A 13,834-nucleotide genomic window follows, 5' to 3' on the forward strand; every position below is an offset into this window, starting at 1 on the left:
CCAACCTTAAGGTTGTTGCTTTCGTGCCAGCTATCCCCCCCCCCCCCCCGGTCTTGTCCTTGCTTTTCCTAGGCATCTCCTATAGGAACTGACTGGAAAACAAAACTTGTTAGAGGGATGTTAGTTACCACACAATAGTATCCATGAAGCCTAATCATAGGCCCATGCAGCAGCTTAGGGGCACACTTGGTGAATAAGCAGGATTTGGGCAGTTGGGATAGCTTTACTTTTAAAGAAAAAAGAAGCAGCTTACATTATTCAGAATGAAGAATGCTTGCGAGAGATGCCCAAGTGCTGCATCATTAAATTTTTATGTTTTCTGTTTCAGCCCCCTATAGGAGAAGAAGGTGGCCACAAGAGATACCCAGCAGCACTGGGAGTAGATGGAAGAAAGCGATACCCATCTCAGTCTTCCAGCAAACCAATCAGCCAGACACCATCCAGCCAAGTCCCCACCTCATCCAGCCAGCCTGTGCAGGAGGATGCCAAAAACCTGAGCCAGCCACATGCAGTTTCCACAGCAACTGTGGAAACTCAAACAATGGGGAAGTAGACATGCCAGAACTTCCCATGGAAAGGGGGCAGGGACACACAAGGGAGATGGAATGTGGGTGTCTAAGACCAGGCTGCTTGCGGGAGGTGGGAGACTACAGCGCACACGATTTCTCTTGTTGGCTGGAAAAACAAGATGGCGATCCAAGTTGAAAGCATCCTTTTCCTCGCTGTGATTTTAAGTCATTGATCGGAGCCAGATCCTCACATTTTCACGTCTTAGCGCCTTTCAGGGGTAGGGTTGGGAAGGGAGAGATTTTTATAAATATAAATATATATATATATTATATTATATATATATCAAGTTTTAAATTATTGATAGAAGTTTGTTTGGATAAACCAAAATAATTCTGCATCATGCAGCCCATGCAATCCAGCTCCTTCTCATCCCACTGAACTCTGAACAACTATGCAGCCCACCTGGTAAGCTGGAGGGGTGGGCCGGACAATATGGTTCCATTTGGAAATGGTCCTTTGGCTTTCCAAGCCCAGCAGGCTCCTCCCATTCCGGATACGACAATGCACAAGGAGTCCCTCTGCCCACCATCACAAGTGTCACTTCTGTTATGGCTTCCTCCTACGCTGCTCACCTTTCCATCATAGACTGACTACTGGAAGTCAACCAAAGGACCCTGGCCGAATGCTGGGCCCCACCTTGCATTGGGCTCGCCCAGTTCCTTTTGCGTGATGGGTAGAACATAAACTTGCACAGTGTCTCCCCTCACATAGGAATGCTGAGACTTTGCTTAAAACAGCTTTCTCTTACAAAACAAAAATCACAAAAACCTTGTTTAAAAAAAAATGTCTTTCTTTGCTTCCTTCCTTGAAAATAATAAGTTGCCTTATTGTGGAGTTGGGAACTTGGAGGCATCCCTGACTTCTTGAGCAGATTTGGGAAATGGCATCTGCTTGGGACTCGGCCAGGCTGTGATAAGTCTCTCTTCCCCTATTCAGTGACTCCTGTCTGCAGTTGCTGGCGATCTCCGCTTTGACCCAGCTCTGTGATCGGCATCGACTGGAACAGTACTATTGACATCTAGGTGAATGTTGGTTCAAACCACGTGGACACTTTTATCTCTGGAGCAGGGGGTACTGGGGCACTTAAGTCTAAGACTTCTGCTTTTGTGTAGTTGATGCTGACGTAAATGTATCAACTGTTCTAGTGCCCTTCCTGCTACAGCAACTACACACGCTATTGCCTCACTCAGACCTCCAGGTGCACTGCCATTTTCTTCCCTCTTCCACCAGGGCAGGCCAGGAACCAGCCTGTTGAGCTCATGAATTCTTCCTATCCCAGGGCAGGCAGGCAGGCTTACCAAGAAATGGGTAACGCACAGAGAGGATCCACAGGCGCGTATCCTTGTTCTTAACATGTGGTTGAAGAATGTGTGTACAGAAAAATCAGCTTTAAAGCAAACAAGATGGGATTTTTTGTGTGGTAGTTTCCAAATCAGAGGCGGCTTGCTAAGTGTTAACTTTCCTATGCAGGCTTCCCTTTCTGTAGACTCTTTTTAATTACTGGCATGCTAACCTGCCTTCCTTCCCTGGGTTAACCATGTAGCCAAGGAGGGCACAGCTGTTTAGATTCTTCCCTAGCTACAGACACCTTGACTGTCTTGCATCACGAAATCACTTCATGTCCTCTCATCCTGTGTCATAGAACTTTAGACAAAGCACCATGCTTGACTTGGCTGCTCTTGGGTTAACGGCTGGAACTAAATCTGAGACTATTCACAATGTACGCCTGCATGGCTCTTAACACTTAAAAGCATCTGGTACTGGAGCTATGGGAGTGAACATCAGAAGATGGAAGCATATGTGTACAGACAACTTGTTTCTGGCAACCTGCTTTGTCGTTTCCTGTATTTTGTTACCTCCCTAGTGTACTATCCCTATTCTGCAAACCAGAGACTTCAGGAGGGGAGGGCAGACCTGAGATTACTTGGCCATTGTGCTACCGCAGCTTGTCATGTGACTCTCAAAAGGGATGAATGGTGGCAAAAAGGGTGCAATACCATTTATTTGTTTCTACACACACCATGGCTAGGCTCCAAATGATCCTCTTCTCTCTCTCCCTTCCCCCCCCCTCCACATAATGCATGAGTAGAAGGCAATTCCAGTAGAAGGCTGATTCCTCCTCTGCCTACTGCTTCTCAACTCCTAGAAAGACTGCTATAGAGGATCCCACAACTTTTGGAGGTGTGGAGGTTGCTGCAGAAGGGTGAACAGGAATAACCTCATGCTACTTTGTATCCAAGGCCATTTTGGGGGGAGTGGGGGCAATATGTCTTCAGTACACGGTGTTTTAGAGTTTGTGTTCCAGGCGTGTTGCTCAGATCTTTAACATGCTGCAAGGTGTGGTCTTGAGGCCTGTGTCAGTAAAGGATACTGTATGCCCTGCAGTTAGCTATTTGGAGCAAATATTTGTTACTTTAGGGGATGTGATGGTAGGGCCATTGATTTATCACTCCTCTTGGTGTGTTTTTGGTACTACAGATGTAGATAATTAAGGAGGTGGGAGCTTACTGCTTACAGCCTGTTCTGTCTAGCTAACGTTATTGCCTTTTAGCTGTGTCAAGCATGCTGTTAATGGGAGTTTGTTATGGAGCCGTCTGGAGTGACCATGCAGTTAAAGCACGCCCTGTAGTTCTAGTGTGGCTGAATAGCGGCAAGCTGCTCTCTTTTCTTTTGCTGCATCAGTTGTGACCCTGCGTTATATCAGACCCTTGGCGTGTTGTGTGTACCATTAAAAGGCATGAGTAAAAAAAAAAAAAATACACCAAGCATTCCACTGTTCCACGAGATGTGGCAAAGTACTCACTGTGAGCTCGCTGTTGCAAGAGCAGAGCCATGCTAACATGGAATTAATTGTCCGGACTTCTGCTGCTGGCTTTTGATTTTCTCTAGTTCTACATGCTGAAATTTTTATACATGGCAGGATTTCTGTTTGTAGGGACAGTCAAATGGACTGGGATGCTAGTCTTGTACCTTCACAACTCAGATATGAAATGAGGCAAAGCATGTATGGAGGAACTGTTGCTTGTGAAATAGGAGCAAGTGTTCAGGCTTTTTAACAAGATTAACCAGGGGAGTTTACAGCTTTCCTCTTAGAACTTCCAGAACCATTTCTTTTCTGAGTACATGCTGCTTGAGAGCAAAGGAAAGAGCTATTACTGGTGGTGCAAAGGAGCATTCTCGCAAAGTTTAGGAGACCACTTAAAGGAGGGACATAGATTATAGGAAGAGACAGTGACTGACACAGAACCATAATCCCTGTAACAATGGCACATTAATTCTTCAGTGGCTGTCCCCAAAGTTGGATCACAAGACCTGTTTCTGCTGTTCTTGACAAGCTGAAGATACTTGCTACTTGAGGAAGTCTAGCCTTTTGGAGACTTTAGGCCACAGAATCTCCTGCACCATCTTGAGATGGTGGTAGCAACATGTGCTTGTGGTCGTGTAGCCATTAGCGTGCTTATCCAGTGCCTTGACTGCCCAGTGCCAGAAGAGTACAGCATAGATCCTGTAAAGATGGTATTCGTTACCTTGCATTCTGTTAAGGGAGTACTGTGTAGCTCTGCATGGCTATTGGTAGTCTTTTCTCCCTTCCCCCCATTTTTTATGTATATGTATATAAAAATATGGGGAAGAGATGGTTTCTGGCTCAAGTTTCTCCCGGAGAGAAGACAGATCTTGCCATTATATCTCTTTGAGAAGAAACAAATGTTGAAGAAATTCCCTGCATTGTAACAATTCTGTTTCAGTTTGTTTTCAAACTTAACTAAATTCAACAGACGTAGGTGTCCTGTGCTCTCATAGCATGCAGTGGTAAATACCCCCTGGGAAGAGCGTTTCTCAGTTGTGTTGCGCTTTGGAAGCCACCTGCTGTTGCCTAATGCCTGAGGCTACTGTTAAAAACAGAAAGCTTGTGTTTCCCATTGGGAAAGCAAATCGCTTTCTATCATAGGCAAAATCTTGTCATTTTGGATAGCTGGTGCCCTTACATCCTTACGTCCAGGTCTTAAGGAGGGGTGTGAAATCTGGTTTAGGATTGTCATTGAAAGTGACCTTTTTTATTACTATGTGTTGGTGCTCTGTTTTTGTCCTATCCCTTTTTACCCCTTTCCTGCTCCTCCTCCCATCTTTGCAGTTGTGTTTCTTCAAAGTTATGTACTTGCCCATTTTGCTTCTGGTTGGTTAACACATGACACAGCAACCTCAGTACTCTGCCATGCAGTTTTTTTAAAAAATATATATGTAGAGGGATGGGATGGGAGGCATCATTTATGCCTTGCTTATTTTTCTTTTGGTTAAGCATAAACAATCAAATCTGTTAATGCAGCAGACTCTGCCGATAATAATCTCTCCATATGGATCCTCTTCTAAAACTTGGATTTGTCAATAACTTTTTAAAAATCAGCTAGGTTTTTAGAAGGGATGGGTAGTAACATTGTTAAATGCCTCAGTTATTTTTTTAAATCAATTTCATATATGAGTGGTTTTATGGGTGGGTGGGTGGCGGGCAATTTCATCTCAGTAACATGGGTTTGGACAAAGTTTTTTTTTTTTTAAAAAAAAAAGAAATTCTAAGGATAACATTTCTCTTAGTTTACATTTTCACTTTCTGAAGACACTTGAACATAGGACCGATGTATCTGTGATGAGGACACCCTATGATTGGAAGCATGAAAAGGGGATGGGCTTAACCATTCCTATATGGTTTTAGACTTGTTCTTCCAAGTCTGGCCTTCTGTTGCCCTCCTTTTATTTATTTCCTTGATGATATTGGTTCTTGCATTTATTCATCCTCCCTCCCAGAATTGATTCCTGCATTTTTTTGTTCTCCCTCCCAGAATATATACCTTGGTTCAAACAGGGTGGCCTGCGCCACTGACATTCCTTGGCTAAGGGATATCAATGGCCTCGGCAGAAACTTTTGCCCACCAAAGCCTTCCTGTTGCAGGAGCTTTTTGCAGCTGCGGAACAGGAATGGCTGTATCCTCCTCAACCTCTCTCATTGTTGGCTTTGTCCCTGTAGTAGTGGACTACCATGAGGGCTGGGATTTTCAGCCTGTGAAACTGTGACTCAGAAGTCAACACTGAGCTTTAAATGGTGAGGATTGGAGTTTCATTAGTGTGGAGTCTGTATTAAGCTGCTAAAAATGTTGGATGAGCAACCTGCAAAAGATGCAATGATTGTTTTGTATAGATGTCTGATAACTCAGTCACAGTAGAAAAGAACATCTGTTTGTTTGGTATTCTTGCTCTCCCTGAGCAAGTTTGTGTGTGTGCGTGTATATGTCCATTTGCGTGTGCTCCGACCTTTGCCATTTTTACTAAAAAAACCAAACAAACACCCAGAAGTGTTTGTAATCACTTTCAGCTGTATTTATTCTTGGGAAAAATTTAAACCAACTGTTACCATATATCACCTGGGAGGGAAAGATCTTGTTAATATGGCCCACCGTACACAATCCCATCTCCTGTTAATGGTATGTAATTCTTAACCCATGTGCTAGGATCATCATCACATTGGGGGAGGGGGGAGGGGAAGGAAGAGGAAAAAATTTGTAAAATACTTGAATGAGAGCCTGTATTATAAACAGTAATATTATTCAGAGTATCTGCTTTCCAGGCTGATGTGACTCATTATTCTAGTAGTGCTTTAGTCCTTTGTAATTTGTGGTAATTATGCTTTTTCCTTTTTAATACAAAAAATGTATAAAAATAAAAACCTCAAAAGACCATATGGTTAGCACTCTTTCATTTTTACTTCGAGACTATTTCCACCAATTGCAGCCAGATCTGGAGTACGCAGGGCAGAGAGAAGTGATGATACGATACATAACAACAACGGTAAGTCGGTCTAAATTATGCCAGCAAGATTGGCAACTCCATGTTTTAATGTCTCGTTGCATTCTCACCTCAGCAAGATTACTACTTTGACTGTTTTCCAAAGAATGAAAAATCAAGAGGCAATAAATCTGCCTGTGCTACTTTAGACAGTAACTGGAGACTCAACATGATTGAATGGTCCTCCATAAAAAATAAAGTTTATTTCGCATAGAAACTTTTATGTCAACTCCCAGAATTAATTGTTTTCTTTCTATGTGTTAGGACTGGGTTTTTTTCATGTGTGGTTTTTGTTTGTGTTGAAACATGGAAGCATGCAGGCCATCATAAAACAAACTGAATGTTTTTAAGATGGGTTACTAGATCCATTTACCTCCTACGCTGCAGTCACCAAACAGGTACTTCTTTTCCTGGTACGAGGAGATGGGCATGATAAAGCTCAAATTAGTTCTAGGCTCTGCCATCATGGCCTTCTAAAGATTTCTGCCTTTCCTCATTTTCTATGGTTCTGCTGTTGTGCTGCACAAGTGTGATTTATTTTGCAGTGTATTGTTTAATATTTTACATCGTCATTGTTTAATTACAATTAAACTATAGTGCCTGGGTTCAGACGTTACATGGCATCCCTCGATTGGCCTGATAGGGTTGAATATTCAAAAAGGTTGCAGAAAGGTTCCCAGCAAATGTTGCAGCAGCTATTATATGCGAACAGTGCCATTGTGGATTATCTGAGGCCAAAAGATACCATCTACCTGCTTTCCTCTTGAGATTGGAAGTAAATCCTCAGAGTCCTTGCTCTTGGTTCTTTGGGTTTGATTAGGGTGAATTTATGTGAGTCATAATCTGGGCTTCTGTGGTGGTCAGTTACCACCTCCTTGGCTCCTCCTCTGGCCTGAATCCCCCAGTCTTTCTCTTCTGCCTGCTGAGGTCAGATGTTGTCTTTGGAGCTCGCAAGCTGCAAGAGGAGAAACATGGGAGGAACTCCTGAAAGGGAGCAAAGTAGCCTCCCTCATCCCACGCCACCAATTTAAGAGGGACTCGGTCTCCCCAGGCTTCCTCCATGCTGGAGGAAGGCCCATCTGTTTTTATGCCACCCACACTCCCTAGTTCAGAGGGGACCCGAGTTGGCTCTTTTTCAGTGGGAAAGGCTGTCCACCCTGCCCGGCAGGAGGGCTCTCTCACCCACTTTTAAAGGACCAGCCCTGCCAGAGCCTCCAGACCGCACCAGACTCCAGACTCCCCTACTAAGAGGGGAGCCAGTTTCCTGTCTTCCGGGAGCAGTTTGGAAGGGATGGAGCGGGCACTCATGCTGCTAAACCCCTTTTCCCTCCCTCAGACGCACTACTCACTGCCTCCTATGTGCCGCCTCCTGCCATGATGCTTTGTTCAGACTTTGTTCCTAGCTCAAAATCATGAGGACATTCTGATGCAGCCTCCTGGCTGACCTAGCAGGGCTAAGCCTGGGCAGTAACTGAATGGGCAACTGCTCCTGAACTTTCTTTCCAAACAGCCAGTATGGCACAGGGGAAATGAACCCAGCTATGCAGGAGTAGCTTTTGCTTGCTGCTCCAGCCCTACATTAGGCTTCAGTCTGTCAAAGACAACACACACACACACGGAAATAAGGACCATGGCTTTGTCTAAGGCTGATATCACCCCAGCCTGGCCTGCCTCTCGCTACAGGCATATCCCCTTTTAACGGGCCGTGGCAGAGTACCTGCCTCCAATGCAGAATGACCCAGGTTCAGTCCCCAGCCTTTCAAAGATGCTCACTATGTTGGAGGCCCTCATCAACACAGCATTGAAACTATGATGACACAGTCCTGTCCTGTCTACGTGGGCTGAAAGAGGCCTTCCCATCGGAGCAGGTTCCACCACCCCCTTTCACCAAGTACTAAGCCGTTGCTTAAATAGTCAGGTGTTGCTTAAATAGTCAACCGTTGCCTATTGTGTCATCCGTCATGCCTTTTCCACTCCATCGTTGGTTATTTCCGCTAGAATAACCAACACAAATAATCAACAGTGTGGAGAGATGACTATTTGCACAGCCATTGATTGTTGGGTCACGTGGCAGGCTCTGTTGACATTTTCTCATGCCTACAGAGTCACGAGGCAAGAGCAGCAGAAACCCCTGCCGCACTTGCCCAGTGGGGCTCCATAGACGTGTCAGTGCAAGGGGGTCGCTACCTGGTAACGTGACTCCCTCAGCGAGCTGGAGCCATGCTCCGCTCCTCCTGTTCCATTGCTTTCTACAAATCCAAAACCCAGGCCTTCAGATCCACACAGAAACTGTTCATGTGTTACGGTGAACCCAAAAAAGGTTCCCCAGTCTCGTCACAACGAATAGCAGCATGGAGTCAACAAACAATCCAACTTGCCTATTGAGTGCCCAGCAGGGAATTCCCACCCCAGGTTAAAGCCCACTCCGCCAAGGAGTGTCAACAGCCTTTGCCAGAGGTGTTCCCTGCTACCTGGACATCCCAGTCGACCTTTATTCGACACTACAAACTGGATATACAAGCCAGATCCAGCTCACAATTCAGAAGAGCTGTGCTCTCATCAGTCCTTCAGTAGACACCTTACCCGCCTCCGGTAAGTGAGCTCGCTAATCGCCCCATAAAGTGTGATGCACAGAGACCACGAAGAAGAAATGCAGGTTGCTTACTTGTAACCATAGTTCTTCGAGTGGCCATCTGTGCATTCACACTACCCCGCCCCCCATGCCCATTTCAGTGTCAGTAACACTGTCGATACTGAGGCTTGGGCTATCCTGAGGTTCGAGATCGAAACGGCGGTCTCAAGGAACTGAGGGATAGGGTGGGAACACAGTGTACATACGCATGATGGTGGGGGAGGAGTTCCTGCTTAAAAATCCTTCTCAGCCATTGGAAGTTTTCAACCTAGGTTCCATGCAGGCGCAGAGCCCCATAAAGTGTGAATGTACAGATGACCACTCGAAGAACTACGGTTACAGGTAAGCAACCTCCATATAGTAATGCTGTTTGCACATTAGAGAAACATCCTTATTCTGTTTCTGTATTGAAAGGGAGATAATGGCCTAGATCCAATTGTTACTCCCAACTGGAGTAGACACAGTGAATCAATGGAAACTTGGTAAGTCCCCACTTATCTAAGTTCCATTGCTTCAACGTGTCTGCTCTGGTGGGGACTAGCAATTGGACTGTTGATTTGACCTGTTTTTATAATAGCCAGAAATGCAAAATGTGATACTGCTGGACCCAAAGTTCAGCCACCTGAGAATCTGAGCTTTCTTTTTTTAAAAAAGGATTCTAGCCGTTGTGGTTGCAAAGATGTCATTGGAAGTGTGTCAAAAAGCTTGCTGAAATCTTAGCATTTGAGTTCTTTGATGGTGATGTAACCCACTTTTGTTTTTGAGAGATGTGTTTGTAAAATAAACATGGGAAGTGGTGATGTCATGATCCTGCCCCTTCTTTTTCCAAATTCTGATTGCATTTCACATCAGTAATAGTTTAGTTGTAGGATTCAGAGATGCTCAATGATACCTTACTGTATTGTCTTTTAGATTCTGGTTTACAATTCAATAAATTAGGCATGTGACCAAGGCCATGCCCCCTTGGGGGAGGTTATGTCAGGATGGGCATGCCTCCTTGAGTGTTGGCAATGATGTCTTCCTTTTTGGTTTCCAAAATATGGTCACCCTACCTGTGCAGGCTCTGGCATGCTGCCAGTACTGACCATGCGGGCCCAGCATGAAAGGGGGATTTTCATGGGAACTAGCACCACTATTCAGTGGGAGGACAGAGGGGGGGGCACGGGGGGGGAATTTGCTAGTCAATGCACAGTTAATAGTCAACTCACGGTTGATTATTATCATGTTGTGTGGGGAGTACCCCCAAAATGGTCAACTGTGGAGTAGACTATTAACACATGGTTGATTATTGTCTTGTCCAAACTCGCCCAAAGTCTCTAGCCTTTCTAGCACAAGCCTTTTAGGATACCTCAGACCCTGTTCATTTTTTGGGGCTGTAACAACATAGAAAAGAGTGCCTCGCCCCCTCCCTTATTAAATTGAATTGAGGCCTGCATTGCAGAGTCCTATAAGGCATCACAACAGCCTCCAGGAGTCTTAGCACATTGTACTAGAAGGGCCTCCACTACATGGACCCTTCAGTCCAGATCTTCCTGGAAGGAGGTGGGTAGGGCAGCCACGTGGGCTTTGGATCACTCTTTTGTTACTCATTACAGTATTTAGGAGTGGTTAGATGCCAAGGCGGCCTTCATTCGCTAATACTTTGGGCTGTTTCTCAATGAATCTGTCTTTCTCCCTTCTTTTCTGATGTCTCCCACCCTGTATTGCTATAGCTTTGGTATATTCCACACCTTTGGAGCTTGTAGGGAGAAGATAGGAGAAAATGCAGCTGTTATACTTGCTGGCTGAGTTCGGATGACACACTAATCAACGGTTTTTTCCCATTCTGTTCCTATTACTCCCCCGCCACCCCCTGCAGTCATCCGAATTCAGACACTGTGAGCTGTTTTTCCCTGACTACTCCCATAGTAGCTCCAATCCCCACCCATTCTTGCTCATTACAGGATGGAAATTGAATGAGATCTCTCTAGTGCTTCTCCAGGTACACTTTATTGCTTACTTCACTTATAAACTCATACTTTATTTCATTACACCTTTTTGCTACTTGGTGTTGCTTCCTCATTTGTTGACTAGTTCAGTAAAGGTTTTCCTACAACATCCTTTGGTCATTGTCCCAATCTCCTACTGAGGCCTGGCTCAGTTACTTTGGAGGGGGAACGTGGCTTCATATTGTCTTCTGTTGTCCTTCCAGACCGGGTTTTCCTCTTGACTTGGCAAGTACTTGGACTGGGAAATTCAAGCCGGAGGAGGAGCCAAGGAGGTGGCATGAATGTCATCTTGATTCCTTTCAAAGGTCATAGTGTAGGCTGAGCACTGTGTCTTCCTAATGGAAACTTGTACAATCTCTCAGTGATCAAGTGCTTCCTTAGAAATTTGATATAATCCTCTGATTCTTGTGCTTATCTGGATGACAGACAAGGAAGTAAGCTGCACTTCAGGAAGGATCATTCTAGTCTCTTGGGGAAATCAGGGATGCTTTCTGTGAGTGGTGTGAAGCCCCACAGGACACAGTGTCTCTTATAGGCCTTTGATTGCTTGAATAATTTGTCTGTTCCATGCAGGTGGTCCAGCAACCCCAGCATCCCATAGCACTGATTGAATCTGGAGAAAAACAGGGAAAAAAATCTGGAAGTTAGTAGTAACTATGGTGTAGCACTTAGGTCTGCAGGATCTACTTTTTTTTTTTTAACTAGAATTCAGTTTTCTTAAATTCAACTGACCCTGAAACAGGTACAAAATAGTGGCTCAGTAAGGTGGACAAAATGTGCCTCTGAAGTACATGCTCTGCTCTGAAGTGCGTTGGGGGTAGGGTGGTAGCAATCAGGATTGAATCCGTGGGGTCAGGGATGGTTTTAAACGTGTACCCTGTGCCATGATCCTTTTTCAAATTGTCCCTCCCACCACCAAAGCAGTGATTTACTTTGGTTGAGAAGTTGTTGATCACAGCCAACTCTTCAACAAATAATTTGAGGGAAGAGGTAATGTTTTGTCAAGATCACTGCAACTACTATTTAAAGTAGAAAGTTTAAGCACACCAAGTAGCAAAAAGGCTGAACTTCACATTTAACTAACAGGTAATGTGGACCTTAGTTATTATGGATACAAGTAGCTTATAAGGAACATGGTACTATCATTTACCAACACCATTTCTGGCAGCAGCAGATCACTCATGCGAACTGCAGCTGCTTTGTACCTGAAAGTAATCACTCCAAAGCTATAGTAAACAGCTGTGTACTGTTAGCCTTCCAAAACAAAAACAAAAAATGGTGTTCCTGAAGGTATGTTAGGATAACTGGGGTGGGTGGCATATTGTTAAACTATGAAATTTGCTACCACAAGGTGTAGTGATGGCCACTAATTTGGATGGTTTTAAAGAGTAGAGAAATTTACAGGGGATGAGCCTCTCAATAACTAAATCAATAACCACTAATCACAATAACTAAATACTGTTCAGGGCCAGACTCTATTGTGCTGTCAGCACAGTGCTGCCAATGGGCCCCCATCCACCCACTAGCCAACAAATCTACCCACTTGCTGAAGCCCCCCCCTCCTTTCCTTCACTCCAGACTTTTTTTTTTTAACCTGGGGTGACTCCACCTGCTCACCTAGCTTGTCTGGTTTTTTGAAACTTACCAATGACGACATAGGAGCAATGTTAAGATAATTCTGTGACCTCATTGGCAATATCCCTCCAAAAGCCGTGTCTCTAGCTGGTTCCTGCTTTTTCCCTCAGTTCTCTTTCAGCCACCATTGTGGTAGCCTCATGAGGGAACTTTAGTGATCAGTTCACTGATAGTGATGAAAGCTGAGATTTTTATTGTATATTTCTATCTCATCTGGAGTTCTTTCTTTCTTTCTTTCTTTCTTTCTTTCTTTCTTTCTTTCTTTCTTTCTTTCTTTCCAGTCTGGCAATTGCCCAAAGGTTATATAGTCCTCAAGGCTCCTTTTCATAAATGTGCCCTCTGCAGGACTAAGTTGTTGCTGACAGATGGACACTCGCTCTGCCTTTTCTGTCTGGAAGAGGGGCATGTTGTTGAATCTTGCCCACATTGTCAGGCCCATTTACTTAGCAGGCGAGGACAAATTGTTCTGATTGATTGAAGGGCTGTCTTGTGGAGGAAGGCGCTTGAGGCAATTCAGGAGCCTACAATCTCGATGGCTCAGTCATCTAATTTCTCCCTGGGGCATTACTGCCAGCCAAAGCCTGTACAAATGTCAGGTTGGAATCGCCTCAGCGTCACACTCAAACTTGAAGGCAAGTGTCTCTAAGCAGAACAGGCCCTGGGGTGATATTTGATGCTTTTGTTGGCCAAAAAGCTTACAAAGAAAGCTAAGGCTTCTAAACTGGCTGGTCTCCTGCCTTTATAAGAAGAAAAATACTTCTAAAAGTTGGCAGAGTCAGATCAGGACTGGCCGTGATCACTGGTGTTTATCGCTCTCTCCCACTCCTCCATTCTCATGGTCAACATTAGTATTACCACATCTGGCCTCTTACAACTAAAACACCCATAGGTACCACCATCAGCCTTTATCTTTGATGTCAAGGCTGCTGGATGATGAGGGCACATGTGTCATTCTCCCTCCAGTAGCCACCCGGGATTTCCAACCACTGCTAGCTACATTGATCCACCTCCAGTAAGCCAGCTTCCTACTCACCCATATGTGTGATGCAAAGAGACCATGAAGAAGAAAGGCAGGTTGCTTACCTGTAACTGTAGTTCTTTGAATAGTCATCTATACATTCACGTGACCAACCCCCTCTTAAGTGCCATACTCGAGTTTGATATTAGGTACAGA

General features: G+C 44.6%; 3 protein-coding genes across 8 annotated transcripts in view; 2 read left to right on the forward strand and 1 right to left on the reverse strand.

Annotated features, from left to right (window-relative positions):
• The window catches only part of LARP1 (La ribonucleoprotein 1, translational regulator), a 91,826-nt gene extending 85,529 nt beyond the window's left edge, over window positions 1–6,297 (forward strand). For all 5 annotated transcript variants that reach the window (XM_063120909.1, XM_063120911.1, XM_063120912.1 and 2 more), the window contains exon 19: window positions 329–6,297. In XM_063120909.1, the coding sequence (XP_062976979.1) occupies window positions 329–553 (225 nt within the window). In that variant the 3' untranslated portion in view covers window positions 554–6,297. The remainder of the gene's footprint in view (window positions 1–328) is intronic.
• SAP30L (SAP30 like) overlaps window positions 1–6,525 on the forward strand; it is a 315,105-nt gene extending 308,580 nt beyond the window's left edge. Inside the window, exon 5 of the transcript XR_010025215.1 lies at window positions 6,512–6,525. The gene's annotated coding sequence lies outside the window, so the exon portion shown is untranslated. The remainder of the gene's footprint in view (window positions 1–6,511) is intronic.
• Window positions 6,526–11,007: 4,482 nt separating this feature from the next.
• FAXDC2 (fatty acid hydroxylase domain containing 2) overlaps window positions 11,008–13,834 on the reverse strand; it is a 47,974-nt gene continuing 45,147 nt past the window's right edge. For both annotated transcript variants that reach the window (XM_063120916.1, XM_063120915.1), the window contains one exon: window positions 11,008–11,638. In XM_063120916.1, the coding sequence (XP_062976986.1) occupies window positions 11,482–11,638 (157 nt within the window). In that variant the 3' untranslated portion in view covers window positions 11,008–11,481. The remainder of the gene's footprint in view (window positions 11,639–13,834) is intronic.

This window comes from Elgaria multicarinata, chromosome 3, assembly GCF_023053635.1.
Source record: "Elgaria multicarinata webbii isolate HBS135686 ecotype San Diego chromosome 3, rElgMul1.1.pri, whole genome shotgun sequence".
Classification (NCBI taxonomy): domain Eukaryota; kingdom Metazoa; phylum Chordata; class Lepidosauria; order Squamata; family Anguidae; genus Elgaria; species Elgaria multicarinata.